General features: G+C 62.6%; 1 protein-coding gene across 6 annotated transcripts in view; it reads left to right on the forward strand.

The window, feature by feature from the left end:
- DNAJB6 (DnaJ heat shock protein family (Hsp40) member B6) overlaps positions 1-17,570 on the forward strand; it is a 64,885-nt gene extending 47,315 nt beyond the window's left edge. For 5 of the 6 annotated variants that reach the window (XM_039255860.1, XM_039255861.1, XM_039255859.1 and 2 more), the window contains one exon: positions 11,027-11,364. In XM_039255860.1, coding sequence (XP_039111791.1) covers positions 11,027-11,349 — 323 coding nt within the window. In that variant the 3' untranslated portion in view covers positions 11,350-11,364. Of the gene's footprint in view, positions 1-11,026; positions 11,365-16,166 lie in introns of those variants that run through there. The other variant, XM_039255864.1, reaches the window with a different exon arrangement.
- The last annotated feature ends 6,467 nt before the right edge of the window (positions 17,571-24,037 follow it).

The raw sequence follows: 24,037 nt of genomic DNA on the forward strand, positions 1-24,037 counted from the left end.
CCCTTGGGGAGGCCCCCCTGCTTGCTGACCATCTGCTGGGGGCCCCTGGCCCGTGCCCTTGCCCCCCCCACCCCAGGATTGCGCGCCCTACCTGCTGCGGGGGAGGGGGGACCAGAGGCGGCAGACCAGCCTGCGGGAATGGGAGCCTGAGCCGGAGCCTTTGTGCGGCTCGCGGCCCCGCCCCCCACGCAGATGGGCACGCTGCCGCAGTCTGTGGGGACGGGCGCCTTGTGTGGCTTGTTTCTTCAGCATTTTCTCCATTTTTGTTTCTTTCCCAGTGGAGTTCACGATTGTCAGTGCACATGCATTTCTTTACGTGGGCACCACGCCCGCCACGTCACCGCGTGTCCCTCCTGAGCGGTGCTTCTGCTGCTGTCCAGCCTGCAGTCTGGACACACAGTCCCCCGCAGGGGTGTCAGGTCCCGTATTTCCCGGTGTCGGTTGACGGCTCCGTCGGAAATGCCGTGAACATGCCATGTCACGTCACACGCACTGCATGCTGCCATCAGTAAAGGATCGGGAGAGGTGTGCCCCCTGACCACAGATGCTCCGTTGTTTCTCCTCCTCCGGCCGCCCCCCTGCCCAGCTGACCCTGCTTGGCATCGAGGTGTTAGGGCGCCGCCTCGCGAAGCCCGGCTTCCTGGCCACTCGCTCGCCCCCAAAGTTGGGAACGTTGCAGCTGATCCGCCCTGGGCCTGAGGACAACCTCATACCAGAGACACCAGAGACGGGGGGTTGCTTGACGTGAGGCCAAGGCTCTGAGGACATCAGTCTGGAGCCGGGACAGAATGAGCCGTGGCCTCTGTGTTCCTGTCTGTTCCTCCCCCGTGGCCCATGGCCCGTGCAGAGTCGGGGGAGCTGCAGTGAAGTGTTGAAGGGCCGTTCAGAAGGTCCGAGGAAAGCTGTGGAGACGGTGTGAGTTGTTGCCCAGCGTCCGGAGTCCCCGCGGGTTCTGGCGTGGCTGGTGTGCGGGCTCAGCCGCCCTGTGTGGGGTGGGCCTGCCCCCGGCTCCGGTCGCAGTCCTGGCCTCGTGGTCCTGTGGGGCGCGGCGTGCTGTGGCTGCATTCTCCCACGCGCCTGGAGTTCCTGCAAACTGCAGCCACCCTGCAGGAGGAAGTCTGTTAAATTAGGTCCCTGGACGGTGACGAGTTGGGTGGAAATGAATGTATGAAATGTGACAGTCATCACTCCACAAAGAATACTTTCCCATCCACAACGGATTCCTCACATAACTGAAAATAGTGGCTTAGTGATTTTTTTTTTTTTGTAAAGCAGGCTCCATGCCCAGCACGGAGCTCATTGTGGGGTCTGAGATGAGGACCTGATCCGAGATCGAGAGTGGACCCTTGATCTGAACACCCAGGCATCCCAGGGGTTTGAAATTCACATGTCCTTGGTTAACTAGGTGGAGCATCTTGTGTTAGCAGGCACACACAGCCCTGTTAGCGGGGGGACACCCCCCGTTAGCCTGCATACACCCCCGTGTTAGCCACGACACACCCCTGTGTTAGCCGGGACACTCCCTGAGAGGAGCGCGGAGTGGCACCTGCCCGGGAAGGCTTCTGGCCGGGGCACGTCTCCAGTCACCGAATCCTTGAACTTCTCTGCTCCTCATGCCGGCCTCCCGTTTTCCCCTGGTCAGTTAGGTTCTGTTTCCGGGGACCGTGACTGCGCTGGCGGCTCCTGAGGTTTCGGGCGGTGTGTGGGGAGAGCGCCTCCTCCCTCCTGGGTCTCTTCTTACACCTGTGCTTGCCTGTTTGTGTTAGTCCTTCCGGAAACCGTAGCTCTTAGTGTTTTCCTTTTTTTTTTTTTTTTTTTTTAAACGTTTTACTTATTTCTGAGAGAGAGAGAGATAGCCTGAGCAAGCGAGGGTCAGACAGAGAGGGAGACACAGAATCTGAAACAGGCTCCAGGCTCTGAGCTGTCAGCACAGAGCCCGACGCGGGGCTCGAACCCACAGACTGTGAGATCATGACCTGAGCCGGAGTCGGACGCTTAACTGACTGAGCCATCCAGGCGCCCCAGTGTTTTCCTTTTAACAAATACCTAGTTTCAATCTTTCTTCTTCTTGTCACTGTGCCTCAAATGTTTTTCTTAAATTTATTTTTCTATTTTAGACTGAGAGCGGGTCTGGGGGAGGGGCGGATAGAGAGGGAGAGTGAGGGCAGGCTCCATGCTCAGCACAGAGCCCAGTGCGGGGCTCGAGCCCACGACCCCGGGATCATGACCAGATCTGAAGCCCTGATTCAGACACTCAACCAGCTGGCGGAGCCACCCAGGTGCCCCCAGGATATTTACAGCCTTTTTGTTCACAAATGTGAGGTTTTGAAGTTACTTCTGACTTCAACCTGTAAAATAGTCTTCATTTTTGCTGATTTCTAAGTCTGTTGTTTCTTTAATTTCCACTCAAAACACGGCCTATAAAATATAAGGCATCTATCTGGGATGAGTTGTTTACAAACAACTAGTTTTTACCGAGCTGATTTCTGTAACTTTTTACTGCTGGCTTTTTTCCCTCTTGGTTTAGATATTTCTATTCCTATGTATTTACCTTCTAAAAATGTTTAAAATATTAATTTAGAATTTTTGAGTGGAGTATGAGGTCTGATTTTTATTTTGCCATATGGCTGGCTACTCTGTCCCTTCCCCCACTGAAATGTGATTTAATTCTTTTTTGTAAAGTTTATTTACTTTGAGCGAGAGGTTGTGTGAGTCGGGGAGGGGCAGAGAGAATCCCAACAGGCTCCACGGTGTCAGCACAGAGCCCAACCCAGGGCTCGAACTCCGCAAACTGTGAGATCATGACCTGCATAAAGATCGAGGCTTGGATGCTTAACTGAGCCACCCGGGTGCCCTGAAATGTAGCTTCATTCTTTATAATTTGCCTTTGGATTTTTTTTTTTTTTTTTGGGACACAGCTCATCAGGATTCTCTTGTAATGAATGAATTTGTTAAGGGCTGATTTTCTTTTAAGGTTTTTTTTTTTTAAATTATGTTTATTCTTTTTTTTTTTTTAAATGTTTTATTTATTTCTAGGAGAGAGAGAGAGAGACAGCATGATCAGGGGAGGGTCAGAGAGAGAGGGAGCCACAGACTCTGAAACAGGCTCCAGGCTCTGAGCTGGCAGTCAGTACACAGCCTGATGTGGGGCTCGAACCCATGAATCGCGAGATCATGACCTAAGCGAGTCGGACACTTAACCGACTAAGCCATCCAGGCGCCCCATATGTTTGTTTATTCTTGAGAGAGAGACAGACACACGAAACACGAGCAGGGGAGGGGCAGAGAGAGGGAGACACAGAATCCGAAGCAGGCTTCAGCAGGGACAGTCCTGTGGGGCAGGGGCTGCCCGTGGTGCCCTCGGGCGGGGGACTCACCTGCCCGGGGCTGCTCGGGTGCTGTTCTCCTCGGCTCCTCCTCGGCACTGTCCTCGTCCCATAGGATTTAAAAGCCGTGACAGGTGCATTTCACAGAAGACTGAGTAACTTTGGGAAGAAACTACAACTTTTTATGTGGATTGAACTGTGTGTCTTCAGAAAAATCTGGTTTTATGAATATGTGAACCTACAGAAATAGGATGCTGTGTCCTGTGCTGCGTCTTTTCAACGTTGGCTTCAGTTACTGTTAATTGTGTCAATGGCCACGCATCTCGACCTCCACGTCCCGCTTCAGACCGTTTGTGGAGAGGGCCGCACGCAGGGCCGGCAGGCCTGCTCGGACGCAGCGTCCCGTGGGCTCTAGGGCCGCCCGACCCCGTTCACAGTTCCTCTGTCGCGTGTCACAGGGTAGCCGGTCAGGAAGCGTCGCACTGGAACTTTCCGCTCCCCACACCCACACCTCATGCACACGATCCCGTTCCCCCCGGGGCTGTGAGCCCCCCCACCCCGGGGGCTGGGGCCGTGCTGGGGGGGCCTCTGCCCGCCCCCGCGTTGTCTCCCCGCGAGCCCTGCTCCGCTCGGTTTGCACGCCGGGTGTGGGCAGTCTCCTGGCGCAGGGCGTGCACACACGGCCCCCGGCCCCATCACGGGGTCAGCTCCCGGGGGGGGGGAGGCCGAGTGACCGCAGACGTGTCCAGGTAGACGCCCACAGGCGAGCTCGTGAGGCCTGAGCCTGCCTCCCCGTCTTCCGGAAGGAAACCCAAGCCGACGCCACAGGACACGATACGATGAACCCAGCTGATAGACCCGGTTGCGGGCACCTCCGACTGTCTGCCACGACAGCCCCGTGGGCCGGATCTGTGGCCTCGCCCACTTTGCAGACCGGGCTGGGGGCCCCGCGGGGGGCCAGTGGGGTCCACCCCGGCCCGTACGTGCCGTTCATCCCGGGATACCGTGCGGTGTCAACCTCCCCCGGGAGGCCGGTGCTGAAACCCAGCCCCGCTTGTGCGCGGAGAAACCAGAGCAGTAACTGTAGCCCCGCGTTTATCAGGCGGCCGCTAAGCTGCCGGCTCGTAACCGACACCGGCCGGCCCGCGCCGCTGATGCCGCCGGAGGTCTTCACAGATCTGTGTCGGGGAACGCTGGGGGGACACAGTCCGTGCTCCCGGCCGAGGGAGAGGTGGTCGGGGACCGTGGCCACCGTGGAGGCCTGTGGCGGCCCCTCAGGACAGTGAAGGAGCTCTGTCCTCGGTTTTTGTTGTTTTTAAATTTTTTTTAAGTTTATTTTTGAGAGAGCATGAGTGGGGGAGGGGCAGAGAGAGAGGGAGACACAGAATCCAAAGCAGGTTCCAGGCTCTGAGCTGTCAGCACAGATCCCAACGCGGGGCTCAAACCCACGAACCCTGACATCATGACCTGAGCCGAGTGTTGGACGCTTAACCAACTGAGCCACCCAGGTGCCCCCTGTCCTTGGTCTTTAATAAATAATATTTGTTTTTTTTGGTTTGTTTTATAGTTTATATTTGAGACAGAGAGACAGCGTGAGCAGGGGAGGGTCAGAGAGGGAGGGAGATACAGAATCTGAAACAGGCTCCAGGCTCTGAGCCGTCAGCACAGAGCCTGACGCGGGGCTCGAACCCACGAACTGTGAGATCACGACCTGAGCCGAAGTTGGACGCTTAACTGACTGAGCCCCCAGGCGCCCTAGTACTACTTTAGCTCCAGTCCCGTGTGGTGCTGGCAACACTGTGGCTTACGGGATCTTAGGTCCTTTGTCAGCGGCTCTGTTGTGGCCCTTAGTGCGGGTTCACGTGGGCTCCGTCTTCTGTGGGGAGGGGCCGGGCAGGAATTCCGTCTGTGCTCGCCCTCTTGTGTTCCGCGACCTTCCCTGCCGGAACCGGGCCTCAGGGTGACTCAGTTTCCCCTCACATAATGGGCCACTGTGTGCTTCCACTCCCTCCAGTGGTTTCGGGAGCACGTAGCCCTGTCTGCCCGCCTTCTCTGTTTTGCACACGTCCCTGTCCTGTGCCTACTGTCTGCTGGCTGGAACTCAGGCCTGCCTTGGTTGGAAATCTCCCAGGGGCCCCGTTGGCTTTGTCCAGTTCCTGCCCCACGCTTCTCTGTGCCCTCTGTGCCACGTCCGAGCCCCATCGTGGTCTGTGCCGCTTTCTGTGGCTTCCCCACATCCCTTTTTGTCCCCGTTGCAGGAAGCGCATGCTTGCTTTTCCGCAGCTCTGCCCGCGTCCCTCATCCGGCCGCTGGTCGTCCATGCTGCGTATTTCAGAGCACGAGGTGGGTGGCCCTGACCTCATCGTGGGGCCCAAGTGTTTACGTGTGTCGTCTCCCAAGCTCTCAGAACGGGAGCCCTGTCCCGCGCTGGTCTCCAGGCCCGGCACACGCCCACCCCGATGCCCGAGTGAATCTTCCCATGGGCCCGTGGCGCATGTTTGGACGTCTGCGTCATCTCGCGTGCGTGTGTGGTGTGCACAATTCGAGTGAGTAGCACTCTCCCATCCCCCGCAGAGCAGCTGCAGCCAAGGCCTCTTGGATTGTACATATTTGGGAAAAGTGATTCTGTTTTTATCTATGGAAGTTTGTTTTCATTTGCATCTTATCAACCCAGAGCACACTCCCCGTGTCTGGGCCGCGTTTGGGGAGCGCGCCAGGGCGTCAGCGGCCTCTGTGCGAAGGGGGCGGCTGCCCCGCGTGCCTTCCATAGCTTCCTGCTGAGTTCATGCACCTCGGCCCCCGACACCGACATACCATGGTTTTGTTTTTGAATTTTTTAACTTGGGGCAACGGGGACCAATGTGTTCTGGTATATTCCGTTTTCCAGAAGCGGATGTTTGGAGTGTTGTAACTAACACCACGTTTAGGTCATTCAGAGACGACAGGCTTGCGGAGATTATACCAAAATTGTAGATTTGGTACGGGCGGAGGTGGACGGGCTGGTCTTCCCCAGCTGCTTTGTGTGGCCTTCCCACGGTACAGAGTGGAGTCAGGTGGTTTAGACGAGCCGCAGTCAGCTCCACAGAGGAGGACGACTTTGTAGTTAGTGGCACCGACGTTGGGGACACGTGGAAAACGTGGCTGGTCTCTAGAAGTGACGTTGGGTGTGGGGATGGGGGGAGGGGCAGTGCTCGCTTTTCTCTCTGAATTCCCAGTTTTCCGTCGCTCTGATGCACCGTGTGGCTTAGATGTTTGTCAGCGCCGGTCCCTCCCAGGCCGAGGTGCCCATGGCGGCCCTGGGTTTGGAGCAGGGATCTGCCGTGGGAGCCCCGCCTGCCGGCCCTGGCCTGGCCCGGCCCTCGGGCTCTGCTTGGACAGGGGCTTGGTGGGAGGTGGTGGGAGGGCAGGGGTGCTGGCTTCAGCCGCAGGGGTGCGTCCGGCTCTGAGGAAGGTAAGGAAGGCTGCTCTAAAGCAGAAGCTGCCTCGCGTCACCACGCGGCGGGGGCAGGTGGGGTCCCTGTGGGGGCTGAGTCACCTGCATAGCAGGTCAAGTGTGTGGGCAGGACCCGCCCTCTGTAACGATGGTCTCTCCCGACACGGGCGCGGACCCTCCTTCCAGAAGCTGTCAGACTCCTTCTCCCTGTTCTGGTGGCTCCGAAGCAGGGGGCGCAGGCGGAGGCCCCGTGAGTCTGCCCCCAGCCCCCAGCCCCCAGCCCGGAGGAGGAGTGGGCTTCACGCCCCGGCGTGAGGACGGCGGCGCCCTGGGTCTCGGGTAGAACTTGACTGTGACCTTCGCTCTTATCAAAACCGGCCCTTGCGCCCCTTTCACAGCAGGCGGCGGACGGTGGCCCGTCAGCGCCGCCCGCACCCGGTGCCCGCAGCGGGTGCAGGGAGTCCTTGCAGGAAGTACCCCGCGAGAGCTCTGGGGGGGACCGTGACTCAGTCTCTGCGTCTCACTCGCTTTGTCTCCTTCCCCGGACTGTTTTCCCGGTGCCTGAGACAGTGAAGTTTGTGGAACTTTTTGAGGTCAGTGACTTGATTGTCCTGCTGCCACCTGAGGACCTTGGGAGCTCACGACGAGCCAGTCCCCGTGTCCCCGTAGGGTGACCCGTGTGGACCAGGACGACAGGCGCCCCTGCGTGTCCCGCCTGTGCGGGGCCTGGGCAGCGGTGGCGCTGGGATTTGCCCAGAACGCTGGGCTCAGGAAGGCGGGGACACAGCCCCCGGGACGCCGCGCAGGGAGCACCCACCCGCCTCCCGCCAGCCCCGGGCGCGGTGCCGTCCGCGTCCGGGATTTGCTCGCCTGCTGAGCCCAGAGGGTGTCCGGAGCCGAGAGCCCTGGGCGACGCGGGCCAGTGTGCAGGGACGGAAGCGGCCACCATCTGTTTTCCGTGTTGGGGCCCCAGAGGAGCATCAAGCTCAGCACCTGAGGGACCTGTGTCTTCCGGCCACACCGCAAACACGGGACACAGCGCATGCCCGGGAGCCCGTGTGCGCGCACGTCACGTCCTGGGCCCGCGCGGCGGGGGTTAGCGCAGAGCGCGGGGGGGGGGGGGGGCGCGGCGTCCCGGGCCTGGCGCTAGGCCGACCCGCCGCACCGCAGCCTGCCCTGTGCGGCCTCCAGCGCCGGAGGGCGCGGCTCCCCGTCCGCCGTGTAAGTGCCGGAAGTGAGGCCCACGCGGGGTCACCGCCCTCCCCGTGGGGCCATTTGCGCCCCGCTGTTCACTGTGGGGGGAGGTCCGCGCCCAGACAGGGTCACCGCCCTCCCAGGGGCGTGTCCACGCCCAGACGGGGTCGATGCTCTTCATGGGGGGAGGTCCTTGTCCAGACGAGGTCACAACCCTTCCCGTGTGGCCATCCACATCCAGACGGGGTCACGTCCTCCCCCGGGGGGAGGTCTCGGCTTCAGGTGCAGAGCTCTGGGGTTGTGGAGATTGTGGGGAAGACACCACCCCATTTCTGCGGCGTGGGAGGCTCAGTTCCACGTGTTCCCGAGGGGCGGTTAGCAGGGTGGGAACACGGCTCCACACGCCGCGGCCCCGCCTCCTGCTTGGTCACGCCCAGACGTGGACATGCCGATGTTTAGCATTCTGCACTCAGGTTGACATCTTCTCAAAGGTTACACTGGTGTTTTTTGTTTGTTTGTTTGTTTTTAATAGTTTAACGTTTTTCTTATGGAGTGACAGAGAGAGACAGCATGCGCAGGAGAGGGGCAGGGAGAGACGGAGACACAGAATCTGAAGCAGCTCCAGGCTCTGAGCTGCAGAGCCCGATGTGGGGCTTGAACTCATGAACCGTGAGATCATGACCTGAGCGGAAGCCACACAGACACCCCTCAAAGGTTACACTGTCGTTTGCAAGGTGCAACACTTAAGGCTCATATGGAGAGTGGGAAGTGTGATTGTGGGGCAGGGAAGGGGTGACCGGTGCCCTTCAGACGTGTCCCACTGCCGTCACTGGGCTCCAGCATCTTCCTCCCAGAGGGACAGAAGCTGAGCATGTGCTTTGGGTGCTGTTCTGTGTGCACAGAGTCTGACCTGGGGTCGGGATGTCCTGTGTGCACAGAGCCCATCCTGGGGTCGGGACATTCCGTGTGCACAGAGCCGGTCCTGGGTCGGGACGTCCCGTGTGCACAGAGCCATCCTGGGGTCGGGACGTCCCGTGTGCACAGAGCCGGTCCTGGGTCGGGATGTCCCGTGTGCACAGAGCCATCCTGGGGTCGGGGAGTTCCATGTACCCAGAGCCGGTCCTGGGTCGGGGACATTCCATGTGCACAAAGCCCCTCCTGAGGTCAGGACATCCCGTGTGCACAGAGCCGGTCCTGGGTCGGGGACGTCCCGTGTGCACAGAGCCCCTCCTGGGTCGGGGGTCGCTCCCCTTGCCAGTGTTCAGGAGTCGCGGGCACAGGCCCCCACCTGAGTTCCCATGACTGCCCGGGCACCTGCAGACACTGAGGCTCTGCCTCGTCCATTCTCCACGTCCTGCCTCAAACGCATGGTCTGCAGGGGCGTCAGCAGCGAGCAGCGGTTCCTGACACGGCCGCACGGCCTCTCATCCTTGCACCCGGGAGTCCCTTCTTTTTTGTTTGCCAAAAAGCATAACGTCAGCCAAGACTCACAGACCCTGGAGAGGTGGGCCCCTGGGGGCACCCCTGGCCTTGACCTTGACCTTGGCCCTGTTCACAGACGTCGCGCTGACCACCCTCCTGCTGCGGGCACGGGGTGGCCCTGGGGCGGATGCGGCCGCTGGGCCCAGGGCACCCGTGTGCCGTCAGCTCAGTCGTCGGATTGCACTCTGAGGAACGTGCAGTGGGGTCAGAAGGCTCCCCGGATGGGTCTTTCCCCGGCCGTGTGCCCGGGACCCCCGAGCATCCCCTCGCAGCTTGGAAGTCGGCTCGGTTACCCGACTCCAGCACGTGGGAGCCCGGGCAGAAGGGTCAGAGCTGTGAGCTGGCACGGAGCCAGGACTCGCTGGGGGGCCTGGATGTCGGGGTCCAGAGGCCCCGTGAGGACCCGCAGACGGGCTTTGGCAAACCCCTGAAGTGCAAGCCCCACGATGCAGGACGCCCGAAGGCTTAGGATTTCTCAGCAGAGATTTCTGTGCTCGGGGTGGGTGGTGAGACCACTGCACGTGGCTCCTCACACCGGCGTGGCCCCGCTTCCGTGGCCAGTACCCCTGCGTGAGGGCGAAGTTCACACCAGGGTTTGGCGGCCGGTCCTTGCGGCTCAGAAGTCGGGTCCGAGAGCCGTGCTTTCCCGAGCGGCAGGACCTGCCCAGGAGAGGCCCGCGTCTGCGCCCGGAGCCGAGCCCGGGCCGGGGCGGCTGTGACCGCCAGGACCCCGGCCCTGACTCTTGCTGTGTCTCTGCTGGGGCCGTGGGTGCAGAGCGGGGAGCTGCCGGGCTGAGTGTGCTGCGGGGCTCACGCTCGGACGGGCGGCCCCTTCCTCACCTCTTGGGCTGCGGGCTGTCCGCACCAGACAGAGCCCCTCCCTGGAAGGGGGTTGGTAGGAGGCCCCCGCCGTTCCCTCGGGGGGACAGTTAGGTGGCATCTCTTTCATGCGTGTCTGGTGATCCAGACCCTCCGGCCACCGAAACCCGGAATCATTCCCTGAGTCCGACTGTCCCGATTCGATGCGGGGCGCTCGCCGGTGTGCAGAACTGCGTCCCGTTGTTTAAACGACCCGTGGAAACACGACTCTGAGAGCAGTGAGGGCCCCTCTCGGCTGGTCTGTGGGGCGGCCGCCGGCACGGGGCCCCCTCGGTGCCGGGTGCACAGGCTGCCTGGGCCCGAGTCGGAGGGCCGTCCTGGCGGCCCCGGCAGCGATTTCCGTGGGACACACCCCTGCTGGAAGGGCCGGGCTGCGTCCGGAGTCACTGGGGCGCGTGGAGGGGCGGGCACGGGGCCGAGGGTGCGGGAAGGCCTCCTCCTCCTCCTCCCGTCCCGACACCCATGCCAGGGACGGGGGCGGGGAGTGCGGGGGGAGCTCGTGTGAGCTCACGCCCGCCCGAAGCCCGACCCCGGGGACGGGGAGTGCGGGGGGAGCTCGTGTGAGCTCACGCCCGCCCGAAGCCCGACCCCGGGGACGGGGGGAAGGGGGAGCCTCGTGTGAGCTCACGCCCGCCCGAAGCCCGACCCCGGGGACGGGGGGGGGGGGGGGAGCCTCGTGTGAGCTCACGCCTGCCCCGTCCTCTGCTTCCAGGTGTGGCGGACGAGGCGGCCCTGCGGGAAGAGCGCCTGCGCAGAGGCCAGAGCGCGCTGCCCTCCCAGCCCGCCGGCAGCAGCGCCCCCTCGCCGAGGGTGCACGCGCCCGCCGCGCTGCCCAAGCACCAGGCTCTGCCCGTCCACGAGGAGGAAGACGAGTCGGGCCGGCCGCGGGCCGCCAGCAGCCCCTGGGACCCCTTCGCGCTCTCTGCAGGTGTGCAAAGGGGAGCCGCTGCGGCGCGTCCCCGCGAGGGCACCCCCCCTCCCTCCCGGGACCAGAGAGGACAGAAAACCTTCCTGTGCTGCTGTGTCCTGACCTGAGCGGGTGGGGGCTGGGGGGGGCGGGCACCCGGGGCGGCGGTGGGGGGGCACCTTGCTCTCGCTCCCCTCCCGGGAGATCCCCCCCAATTAAAACGGGGCGCCAGTGTCCACGACGGTGTGAAGTGTGTTGTCTTGGGCAGAGGGTGACACGTGCCGCTTCTACTTTAAATGCTCCTATTTGGGTCGTTCCATGAGTGCTGAGCCCCCGTAGCCTGGCCGGACCCACGCCCGGGCCCCTGGCCCCGCGGCCCCTTGAGGACGCGCTTTGCCTTTGCTTCCTGCCCCTCGAGAGCTTCACTGTGCCTGGTTGGGGGCGGAGCGGAGCACCCCGTGTGAGGGCGGGGCTCCCCGTGTGAGGGCAGGGCCCCCGTGTGAGGGCGGGGCTCCCCGTGTGAGGGCGGGGCTCCCGTGTGAGGGCGGGGCTCCCCGTGTGAGGGGGCGGAGCACCCCGTGTGAGGGGCGGGGCTCCCGTGTGAGGGGGCGGAGCACCCCCCTGTGAGGGCGGGGCTCCCCGTGTGAGGGGGCGGAGCACCCCGTGTGAGGGGCGGGGCTCCCTGTGAGGGGGCGGAGCACCCCCCTGTGAGGGCGGGGCTCCCCTGTGAGGGCGGGGCTCCCCGTGTGAGGGGCGGGGCTCCCCTGTGAGGGCGGAGCTCCCGTGTGAGGGCGGGGCTCCCCTGTGGGGGCGGGGCTCCCCTGTGAGGGCGGGGCTCCCCGTGGGGGCGGGGCTCCCCGTGGGGGCGGGGCTCCCCGTGAGGGCGGGGCTGGGCGCCCGCAGGCCCGCCCGCCGCTCCTCCAGGGCCTTGGCTCTGCGCTCCTCCAGCTTCCCGACTTCTTACAGAGCCCTGGTGGGTTCTGGAGGCGGATTCCCCATGGAATGTTCCGGATTGTTTCTGAGGGTCCCGCAGTGCATGTGGCTCTGACCCTGCGTTCCCAAGTCCGGGGCCATTTTGGCCGTCACCACTGGGGCAGCCACGGGGACCGTAGCGCTGCGAGGTAGAGAGCCGTGTCCTCGGCCCCCGCCGTCGCAGTGGCACGAGGCGAGCGGCCGGGCCGCGTCCGTGGGGCTCAGCGGGAGGCCAGCCGGAGGGCGCACCTCGTCCCCTTTCGCCCCCGAACTTTCTACCGGGAGACCAGTCCCCTCCGGCCCCTGGGCCTCCTCGGGGGGGCGCGGGTGGGTGTCAGGGTTTGGCGGAGGACAGAAGGGGCGTCCCACCCCCCATGGGGCCCCGGACCACGGCGGTGCAGCGGGGCGGCCACAGCAGCGGGGCGCGCCGGAGGCGGGGGCCCCGTCCGGGTAACCGAGAGAAAGCGCTGTTTGGATTCAAAAGATGCCTTTGCCTCGAGCGGGCCTGTGCACGTCTCCCCAGGATTGATGGTCTTAGGGCAGGCGGGGGGCGGGGGGGGGCGCGGCGGGGGCAGGGCAGGCCGTGCATTGTGCTCGGGCCCTCACCCTTCCCACAGTGACTTCATGGGCTTTGTCTGGTATGAGGACCCCGTAAGCCTGCGTCCGGGCCGGACGCCCTCGTTCCCGAGAACGAGGCGCGCAGAGATGGGCCTCCTGGCGAAGCCTGATTCAGCGCAGGACGGGCGCCCGCACGCCGGGCCTGAGGGGGACTTCGAGCTCAGAGCGAGGCCCGTGCTCCCGGGTGAGGCCGCTCGCCTGCTCTGGGTCCCCAGAGGCCACGGCTGCTGAGTGCGAAGTACGTCAGCCCTGCTGGGGGGTCGTGAGTCAGATGGTTTCTTCCCGTGGAAAAAACACGTCCTTCTTCTCCCTGAAACCTCTCGTTTTCATCTGTTTCTACCGTCAGGCCCCCACCAGGCGTTGTTTTGCGTGGGGCCCGACGACCCTCGGCTCAAGTCCTTACACAGGAGAGGGGGTGACAGGGCTTCCTTGTCGCCGGACCGTCTTCCTTGGCCACGGACAGGCTTGGAGGCCTGTTCCTGGAGCGAGCCCGTCTGTGAGGGGGGCAGCCCCCCAGGGGGGTCCTCGGCAGTCTGGGGGGGTGTCTGGGAGAGCGTCTGGGGTGCGTCTGGAGGGGCATCTGGGGGAGCAGCAGAGTTTAGCCCCAAGGAGTTAAAGACAGGATTTCCCTGCAGGGGTCCAGCGAGCTCATGCCAGGCACTTCCATTGACCTTCTTACTGGAGACGGTGTAGCCGCCCGAAGGGAGTCCCCAGACTAAGAAGAGAACGTGGGACAGCCGGGCAGGAAGCCGGTTAAGGCCCCCAGGGCGGGAGGGCCACCCAGATGGGTTCAGGGGGACCTGGGGGCCACACGAGACTTTCTGCCGCATTTCCGAGCCTGGGGTAATGCTTGTTAAGAATAGTGTGTGAGGCACGTGGCTCCCCAGCAGCTCAGGTGCCCCTGCTCGTGCCTTGGGGTGGGAACAGCGCTGGACGGGGGGGGGTTCCCTGGGGCCTGATGGGCGGCAGGCAGGGTGCAGCCCCCCCAGCTCAGGGAACTGGTCCTTTTAGGCTGAAGGTGAGCTCTCACTCTAGACACTGCGGTTGCTGTTTCGGTGAGGGTTTCCCACCTGGAGGGCACGGCCAGGCCGATTCCACGTCTGGAGCCAGGGCTGGGACGAGAGTGTGTGCGCAGGGGCAGGCGTGGCGGTTCTGTGGCCCCGGCTCCCGTGGGTGGTGCAGCCTCGCCCGCCGTGGTGCCCGTTAGCTGTTCCTCGGAAGACAAGCCCCTGTCATGCTCGCCCCTGCTTCATTTCGGAGGCCACGGGCACCTCGTGTTGCCCATCGCGTGCCATGTGGACCCGGCCGGTCCTGAGGTGTGGGGGGAGGAGCATCTGTCCCAGTGTCCACGCACCACGTGTGCAAGAACACGGACCTGTTCAAAAGGAAAATTGGAATTATTCAGCAAGAAGGAAACTTGACAAAGGAAAGAATAAACTTGACCCTTTCACCTTTTCCATCTTCCTTCTCTGGCTCTGCAGAAGCGTCTGGGGCAGGACGCTATCTGCTGCTGGGCTTCGCGGAGGCTCAGGACCCTGGCCCCGTCCCCCCTGCGTCTCTGCGCGGCTGCCCCAGGGCTTCCAGACCTTCCTCTCTGGGCCCCTCCCCTCGGTGGTGTGACAGCGCCGCCTGCTGTGGCCTGCTGTGCGGGTCTGTCCGCCGGTCTCGCCGGACACACCTCTTGGCCGTCAGCTTCAGGCACCACGGAGGGGCCGTCTCCCGTGGGCTGTCCCCGGAGCGCAGGACCCGTAAGAAAGCGCCACAGCGACTCTTAACAGCCGCGTGTGCCCGGCGTCCCGCAGACCCCGCCGCGCTGGCGTCATCTGTGTCATGTGGCTGTTGGCCTCTGGTTCACGCCCCGGCGCCCTGCTTCGTCTCGGGTGCGGTGGGGGCTCGGGGGCCAGGAGCTGACTCCCAGCCGCCCTGCTGGGTGGGTACTGACTCCTCTCAAGGTTTGCGCCACGGCTGTGGCTGGGGGGGGTCAGGTGGGGCCTGAGGGGGCCTGCCCGTCCCCGTGGAGTCCCCGTGCCCCCCTCCCCCCAAGCACTTGGCTCCCTCGCTCGGAGCCCTGGGCACATGTGCAGCCCCGGTGTAGACGTGCTTGAATCAGGACGGGGTTCCCGTCCAGCACTTGTTCCTTGTGTGAACCTGCAGACGGTCCCCAAGCAGACAGACTGGCTGTCGGGGCAGGTAGAACCTTCCTTGCTTCAGCTCTGGGAACTTGCCTCCCTAGTGGCCAGGGAGCCCGCGGCACCTCGAGGCTCCGCATCGGTTCACAGCTGTCTCCTAAAGGGGTGGCTGTGGGCAGTGCGTGCGAGGGTCCTGGGGCCGCGATGCCTTGAGCCGGTCGGTGTCCCCCACGTGCCCCAGACGCACGGGCCAGGCACCTGCCAGGAGGGACGTGGAGCAGGGCCGCTCACGGGTGCACCCGCTCCACACCCCAGAGTCTTGTCATTTGAGCTGAAATCCCTTGAGTTTGTCCCAAGTTGTTTTTCTGTCATTGTCTTCAAATTTAAAATGCCTGGTAGCAGAAGTGGCGTTTTAATAAGAAACGTGAGGAGTTGACTTCCCGCCCTGTGCTGTAGCCACTGGTGTCCTCTGGGGGAGGGGCTGGAGCTGCGGGGGGGGCCCTCCAGGGTCCCTTCTGGGTCAGGCATTAGGATTTCACGAGCGGACTAGGGGCATCGACTCTCTGTGGTGGAGGCGGGAGAGGCTCACAGGCCCCAGCAGCCCGCCCCACGGCACCCAGCGTTCTTCCACATCCTTCTCTCCCGCACCCTCCGTGGTCTCATTAACCAGACAACACAGGGGAAACGAAGGGTCGGCGTCCTTGGATGAGACACGGGCGTGCACACCTCGGCCCGTGGCCTCGACCCCCGCCCACAGCGGGTGCGCCCCTGCAGACAGCACTCGGTGCTGCTCGGTGCTGCACGGAGCCCGTTTCCGGGGCAAAGTCAGCCCTCCCAGCTTGAGTGCGAGGGTGCGCGGGGGTACGGGGCCACAGGTGTGCGGCCTGCGTGGGGGCGAGGGCCACGTGAAGGTGCAGGGGTGCAGGGGCGCAGGTGTGAGGGCTGTGCAGGGGTGCAGGGTGGGGCCGTCAAGGACAGACCCGAGTGTTCAGCAGGGTGAGCAGAGGACAGTGTGGGCTCAACGCCCCCCGTCCCCTGTGTCCATGACTGGGTAGCAGTCTGCTGGGCTGCGGGTGTGGACGGGGTAGCAGTCTGCTGGGCTGCGGGTGTGGACAAGTAGGGAAGGGTGCAGACAGGCTGACCGTCCTGTGGGCCAGGCGGGGGAGACTTGGGAGCCGGGTCTGCCCCTTCGGGCGGCACCGTGTCTCACGAGCGTGTCTCCTTAGGACTCAAAGACGGCAGCAAGAGGAAGAAGCCGAAGCGGAGGGACGAGTCTAAGAAGAGGAGGCCGACCAAGGGCGAGCACTAGGCGGGCTCGCACCACCCCCCCCAGGCCCCCGGCCCCCCGGCCCCCCCGGCCCCCCGGCCCCCCGCCCCCCGGCCCGCGCGGCGGTGCGTAGCGCACGCGTTAGGTAGCGGCACCTGCTTGGCCACCGCCGGACACCTCACCCTCTCGGCTCGGGGATGCTGATGACGCACCGGTCAGCGCGGGGACGGAGGGGGCGGGAGAGCCGGTCGTGGCGGCAGTACCGGCGTGGAGCCCGCCCGGGCCGCCCTCACTTCTCCCAGCACTAAATCCAGTAGCGGCTCTGAGGTACTCCAGGACCCAGCTCCTTCTTTCCGACTGTTGGGGGCCCGACGCCGAGGGTCGGAGGGTGGCGGGTGCAGGCAGGTGTGTGTGTTCACGAATGACGCCCTCTCCTCCCTGAGGGACAGCCCTCGGAGCGAGGGCGATGGCACCTCCCGCACGGAGTCCGCGCCGCTGGGGACCTTCCCTGCAGGTTAGGGGGCCACACCTCCCGGAGTGTCCCGGCCACGTCCCTGGGGGCCCGCGGGCCAGTCACTTTAGACATAAAGTCATTCCTGACATTTACCGTACTTTGAATCTTCTCCAAGTAGCCGAACTTGACTTTGAATATTGTTTAGTTTTTGCTAAATTCCATCCTTTTCTCTTGGACCCATAATTCTTCTCAGCACACACACAGGATCCTACAGAATTCGATTGGCGGTACCCTCTCTGCTCTAGGTTTGGGTCGTTGCAGGGAAGAGTGGATGCGGTATTCACACACACACACACACACACACACACACACACACGCAGATCGGAAGGAGAGCGCTGAAGTAAATACTTCAGTTGTAAACATTGGCTCCTTTGAAAACGTCCTTTATTTTCCCAGCATTGGTTTCTCTGCTGCCCGCACACTCACGTCTTTGCATGAGCAGTGGCCTCCTAACCCTTGTCTGCCCTGACCCGATCCCGATCCCGATCCCAACCTATTCTGCAGGCCTCTCCTCCTCTTGAACACAAGGGCCTGTCCGCTCCGCTTGGAAACGAGGCCTCTGGCAGAGCTTTGACGTGATGCGACAGTGCCCGTGCCGAGACTCTGGAGCGCCGAGCCCGCCGGCCCCGTGGCCCCATGGCCGTGTCATGGGTGTCGTGGGCGTGGAAGCCGGAGATGAGCGTAACCTTTGTGATTCTAAGTTGACTGTTAGGAGAAGGCTGCTTTGTTTGGCTTTGGCGGGAGGTGGTGTGGACGGGTATTTACGGCTTACTGTGGAAAATGTACCCATGAAATCATAGTGTATTTTAAGTGCTACTGACATAAATAAAACGTAAGCGCTGCCTCTGACTGCTGACTTGCCGTCATTATTAATATCCAGGAGCTGCATGGTTGCGAGTGATTAAAAGTAAAAATAGTCCTCTGTCATCTCAATTGTGAAAGATAAAGTGATATTTAGGGCGAGAGGCTGGATTGGGAGATGCATTACTGTGAGATGAAACGTCATTTTATTTATTTATTTTAAAGTTTTTATTTGTTTTTGAGACAGAGAGAAAGACAGAGATACAGAGTGAGAGCAGGGGAGGGGCAGAGAGAGAGGGAGACACAGAATCGGAAGGACATCCAGGCTCTGAGCTGTTGGCACAGAACCCGATGTGGGGCTCGAACTCTCAAACTGAGAGATTGTGACCTGAGCTGAAGTTGACTCTCAAACAACTGAGCTGCCTGGGTGCCCCAGACACTTTATGTGTTTATTTGTTTATTCATTTATTTAATGTTTTATTTATTTCTGAGAGAGAGAGAGCAGGGGAGGGGCAGAGAGAGAGGGGGACACAATCTGAAGCAGCTCCAGGCTCTGAGCTGTCAGCACAGGGCCCCACGCAGGCTCGAACCCACAACGTAAGATCATGACTTGAGCAGAAGTCGAACGCTTAACCGACTGAGCCCCCAGGCGCCCCCTTGAAACGATACTTTAAAGCCCAGGCTCGCACTGATTGACCGTGTCTGAGGCCGTGGCCTGGCTGGCCGCGTGGGGGGCGGTGTGGAGGTGGGTGTGGGGTGTGCCCTGCGCAGGCCACGCACGTGCTTCTGGGACAGAGAGGCCGCCGCGGACCTGCAGCCTCTCCCGAGGCCACGTCTGGTTTGTGGGTTTATCTCAGGTGCTGTTGGTGCCTGGGGAGGGAGGTGGCTCCACGCGCCTGAAGCACGGTTCTGGCCCTTGACCTCCGCACCCTCCCCGGGCCCTGAGCTGCCCACCCGGGCGTGGGGCCCCTTCCCAGGCCGCCGCCGGGCCGATCTGCTTCCTGCCTGCCCCTCTGTTGTACAGGCCGTGTTGGCCGTGGCGGCACAGAGGGTCACCCCAGGGTCCGGAGGCTCTCGTCTGGGCCTGGGGGGCTACCTCGTGCTCCCCACTTCCCCACCCCTTTGAAGTGTGTCGTCCACATGGTTCCCAGCTGCATGGGGGGTGGCCAAGAGCCGCCTCCCAGGCCTGTGCCCCCCGCAGCTGCCAGGGGGAAGGTTCTAGGGCGTGGCGTGGCGTGGGGCGTCTCCGTGTCACGAGCCGAAGTGTCACGCGGCCAAGCTGGAGGCGCGCTTCCGGCGGCTGGGCCTCGATGTTCGTCAGCACCGTTCCCGCGGGGCCGACGCAGCCGCGCGCAGTCACGGGGCGGCAGCCACGTTGGAGGGACGAGGCTCTGGCCGTCGCCCCGCCCCCGGGCCCCGCCCCCGGGCCCCGCCCCCGGGCCCCGCCCACGAGTCCCCGCCCCGCTCCCGGGCCCCGCCCCTGGGCCCCGCCCCTGAGTCCCAGCTCCGCCCCCTGGGCCCCAGCCCCGCCATGGCCCCGCCCCCTGGGCCCCGCCGGGGCGACCACCGGCTCCCCACGACCTGCGCGTCGGCCTAACTGCTCTGCCTTGTGTCTCCGAGCTCTTTATAGGTTTCGCTTGATCAACAGCGTTCATTCTTAGTGAACAAACAGTTCAGTTTTTACGGCATGAAAACGATTGTTCCTCTGACCCACTAGCCATTACACGGTGACACGGGCGGCCTCCATGACACAGGACCGTGAACCCCCGCGCTCCGAGAGTGAGTCTGAGGGGCGGTGGCCCGTCGTCCGGCTCCCGCGCCCCCGGGCGGCCTGGTGGTCGCGGCGAGGGCCTGGGGAGCGGTCCTCCCGGCGGATGGCCCCGGGGGGGGCGGGGTGCCCTGCAGCACCCCAGGGCCCAGGGCAGCAGGCCCCGCCCCGCGGCCGCCGGCTCCCCTCTGCGAGGCCGCAGCTCCCGGGGGGCTCGGGCCTAGGGACACCCGGGGGCTTGGCTTCCTCCTTGTCCGGTTACACAGGACAGACCTCAGGGCGGCCCGCTCGGTGCCCAGCGCCCCCGAGCTGGGCGCGGCGGGGCCTGGCAGACCCTGTCCCCCCCCCCCAGTACTGAGGTGCTCTCTCTGCCTCCTTGCTTGAGGGGCAGTGAAGACCGACTTTCGGGTCCACTGCGGTCCGCGAAGTGTACTTTGTATGGAGAAGCCTGATAAATGGTCTTTCCCTCCCGGGGCTCTGGCTTCCTCGAAGGACACCGCGGCCAGTTGCTTTCTTTTTTCCGTCTGCTGTGAACTTGCAGATTTTCAGGTCTTGGATTCCAACCCATTGAAGCCACATCTCAGGACACCCTTCTCTGTCCAGAGGGATGACCGTATTGGTGATTGTGAGAAATATGTGTATTTAACCAGGGTTCTCCCAGGACGTGGAGTAGTCCTGGGGTGCAACCTGGGCCTAGTGCGCATGTGTGAGAGACAGAGGCTCATCAGAGAGCTGGGCCTGTGGGCCCCGTCCCACAGGAGGGCACGGAGGGCCCCCTGTGACAGCAGAAGGGGGGGATAAGCCCCCTGAGGGAGGCCGGCTTACTCTTAGGGGCCAGAGACACTGAAATCCCCCGGGAGAAACGGGCTGCACACACACACGAGCACTCCCACACTCTCGTTGCCTAGGGTGACTGCAGCCCGATTTCGGGATGACCACCAAAGGCAGGAAGCCAGGTTGCGGTTCTCTCTTCCTGGGCCAGCTTCTGCCACCAGCTCTTTACAGGTCCCCACTGCCATTTGTCTAACAGAGAAGAGACCACCAGCAGTGGATCAGTCCACCCATCCACCCATGCACCCACGTACCCACCCATCCATCCATCTATCCACCCATCCACCATCCACCCATGCATCTGTCCATCCATCCACCCACTTATCCATTGTCCATCCATTTACCCACCCATCATCCATCCAGCCCACTGTCCCTTCATCAACCCATCCACCCACCCACCCACCGTCCATCCATACCGTTGTCTATCCATCCATCCATCCACCCACCCATTGTCCATCCACCTAATGCACACCGTGTGCAACATACGTCAAGCATGTTGGAGACACAGCTGTATGAGTTGCACCCCCACCCTGCAGAGGGGACAGGAAGAGATGTCCCCTGTCCCCAGGCAGGATGAGTCGCCCCCTGCCTTACCCTTGGCATGCCCCCAGTCGTGGGCTCAGACAGTTAGTGCTGGGGGAACTCAGAGGGGCACATGCTGGTGGGATTGAGGAGCTCTGCAGGTGGGTTTGGAGGGCGGAGGCAGCCAGGTGAACTGGGAGGAGGGGGGATTCTGGGTGGAGCAGGAGGAGGTGAGGCGGGCGGGGGGGGGGGGGNGGCGGGGGGGGGGGGGTGGCGAGGCAGGTGGAGGCAGCCTCCAGCAGCAGCTGGAGTTTGGAGTCGGCGCTGAAGGCAGAGCACGTGGCGTGGCCTGGACGCAAGCGGTTCCCAGGAGAGGTCGGTTGGCTGCCGCTTCCCCACCAGACTCGCGAGCCCGGCTGGTGAGCGGTGGGGGGTTGGGCCAGCAGTGGGCGAGCCCCAGGACCGCGTCCCTGGCGAGCAGCCGTCACCCGTCACTTGGCGGGTCTTCTCTCACCTGATGGTGGCTGTCACTTGATAGGATCGCCTGTCACCCCGGGATCCAGGAGCCCCCCGGATCAGGGCTCAGGGAGCAGCCGGGGAGGAGCCAGCCCCGAGTCGGTCACCTGACACAGACGGTGCCCCCACAGCCTGCTGTCCCTGCTTCAGGCGGCCCCACGGCGTCCACTCAGGTGCGCACTGAGCGAGGCTGGGGTCCTGATGGAGGCGGCGGTGAGGATGGACTGGCCGCTGCACAGAGAAGGCCCCGAACGCAGAGCAGAGTCCGAGGGACAAATTAGTAGCTCCCGGGGCCCAGGAGCAGTTGGGCCACCAGGCTGTCCTTGCTGCGTCCAGGATGGTCCCCTCCTGCCCCCAGTCGGCCCCGGCTGACTGCTCGCCCAGCCCCTCCCTGAGATCCCACGTCATCCGCAGGCGTCGACGGTGGCCCCGGAACCATATGTCCACACCCTAACCCGGGACCCGTGATCGTGACCCGGTGTGCAAAGCGGGTCTCTGGCCGAGGCTCCAGCTCGAGACCATCGGGATTAAGGTGGCCCTAAATCCAGGGGCAGGTGTCCCAGGAAGGGGGGGCGGTTTGAGGCAGACACGGGCAGGAGGTGGCCACGTGGAGACTGAGGCTGCGACCGGTGACGCAGCCGCGAGCCCCGAGATGCCCGGGCCCCCAGAGCAGGAAGAGGCAGGAGCGGGAGCTTCAGACGCCTGGATCTCAGCGCCCCAGACGCCGGCGCTGCTCGGGCCGGCAGGGGTGAGGCTCAGCACTGCGGCGCGGGGGGCTCTGCGGGGCCGCCGCCGGTGTGCGGCTGCACGCGCCTCGGGAGGGGCCCTGCTCTCGGAAACTCTGGAGACTTAACACTGGAGCATCCGAACTTTAAAAGCCCAGATCAAACGTTTCCTGAAGAATTTCCATTGATCTGTGTAGCTTAGTGGGAATTTGTCTTTGCGGAAGGACCTCAGAGAAAAATGGCCCCATAAACAGCGAGTCGGTGTGCGAGTATTTTATTTTGAGATGGTATTTTACACTGCAGTGTTTTCTGCGGCCACAGGAGGGCGCCTCCATAAAAGAAAACAGGGCCCGGCAGACGCTCCGCCTCCGCCCCGCCCGCACACGCGCACACGCACGCACACACGCTCACACACGCACGCACGTGTGCACACACAGCAGAGCAAATTAGCCTTAAGCCCTAATGTTCAATTTAATCAAGACTCAAATGGGTTGGCGGGGGGGGGGGGGGACCAGAGTCTATACGTTCTCCCCCCCCATAGAGCAAAATAACTCGTTTCACCGGCGAGCGGGGCTTCCGTGTCCACATTCACATCTAGCCCCGCAGCCTTATCGGGAACGCATCACAGCGTCCACAAGGGCACGTTTGGAAAGACAATTAGGCCGCACTGAGAGTTCGGGATTTTCCCACACCCACAAGCCGAGAGCCTTTCCACGTTTTCACCCAGCGACACCGACAAATGGTAATTTGTGGTTTCCGGGGCTGACAGGGAACGTGAAATCTATCGCTAACAGTTCTAGCACCTTCTCTGTCTCAGAAGCCACGGGGCCCTGCACCCGCCGCTCGGTCTGCGGTGGCGGCCGGGAGCGGGGCTGTGCCGGAGCCCCGCACGCCCGGCCCCCAGCTGTTCGGAAGCGCGCGGCTTCTTCAGTTAGGAACGTCCTGATAAGTAGTGCAAGTCACTTCCCCTCTGCTTGTGTTTCTTCTCCCCTGAGCACAAGGGGCCTTTCACTCGGACACTTTGTAACGTCCGAGAGCTGACTGGTGTCCCCACGGCCCTTCTCTTCCTGCCAAGTCCTTAGCGACACGAAGGCAAAAAACCCTCAAGCTGATCGAAGAAATAAAATAAAGGGAAAGAAAGCAAAGGTCAAGACCCAGGCCGTCCCGAGTCCAGTGGCACTCGAGGGAACGCCGCCAGCCCTTCCTGCGTACCCCCACGAGGACGACCTGGAAGTCCCTTGTGCCCTGACGCGCCCGCCGCGGCCTGGCCTCTTCCTCGCAAACCAGGATCTACGAGGGTGGCCCAGGAGAGCCACCAGCGTCCCCAGCCGGTCTAGGTGAACACCGCTCGTTTACACTGCTGTCCGTTTCCTTAAGCATAACGCGGAAGGTTGTTGGAATTCCAAGTAGCAGGGGCGCCCGGGGGGGTCAGTCGGTTAAGCGTCCGACTTCGGCTCGGGTCATGATCTCGAAGTCCGTGGGTTCGGGCCCCGCGTCGGGCTCTGTGCTGACAGCTCGGAGCCTGGAGCTGCTTCGGATTCTGTGTCTCCCTCTCTCTCTGCCCCTCCTCTGCTCACTCTGTCTCTCTCTCTCTCTCTCTCTCAAAAATGAGTAAAACATTAAAAAAATTTTTTTTAAGGAATCGAAAGTAGCAACATGTAACAGTAACAGTGGCCTCTCACGGGCTTCTCTGCGGCTGTAAAAATCATGCTTGATTTGGGGGGGCAGACCTCCCGCACTCCCCGCACCCGCCCACCCAGCTGAGCTCCCCAATCTGGGGCTTATGTTCTGAACGGGTTAGGCATTTGAGAGGCTGCAATATGGTCACAGTGCAAACAAAATAGACCTCTCTATAGATATCTAGAGCTAGAAATCAGAAAATAAAAGTATGGTCTAGTAAGAAATTAATCTTTCCACCCCTTTTATGAACTCTTCAATCTGCTTTCTTTTAATTTTTCGGTACATTGGCAAATCTTTAGCTGTAACTACCTTGCATCCGGGGAGAATATATGCATGAGCCAAACTTGCCAGCGAAATACATTGCATTAGAGCTGACGGACAGGCAGCTTCATTTCGGATCAGGAGGCTGTCTCTGCATTCAGGGACTTCTATTTCTTACCTACAATCTCTATAGTTGACATGGCTTTGGCCGG

This window comes from Hyaena hyaena, unplaced genomic scaffold, assembly GCF_003009895.1.
Source record: "Hyaena hyaena isolate Hyena2069 unplaced genomic scaffold, ASM300989v1 scaffold_548, whole genome shotgun sequence".
Classification (NCBI taxonomy): domain Eukaryota; kingdom Metazoa; phylum Chordata; class Mammalia; order Carnivora; family Hyaenidae; genus Hyaena; species Hyaena hyaena.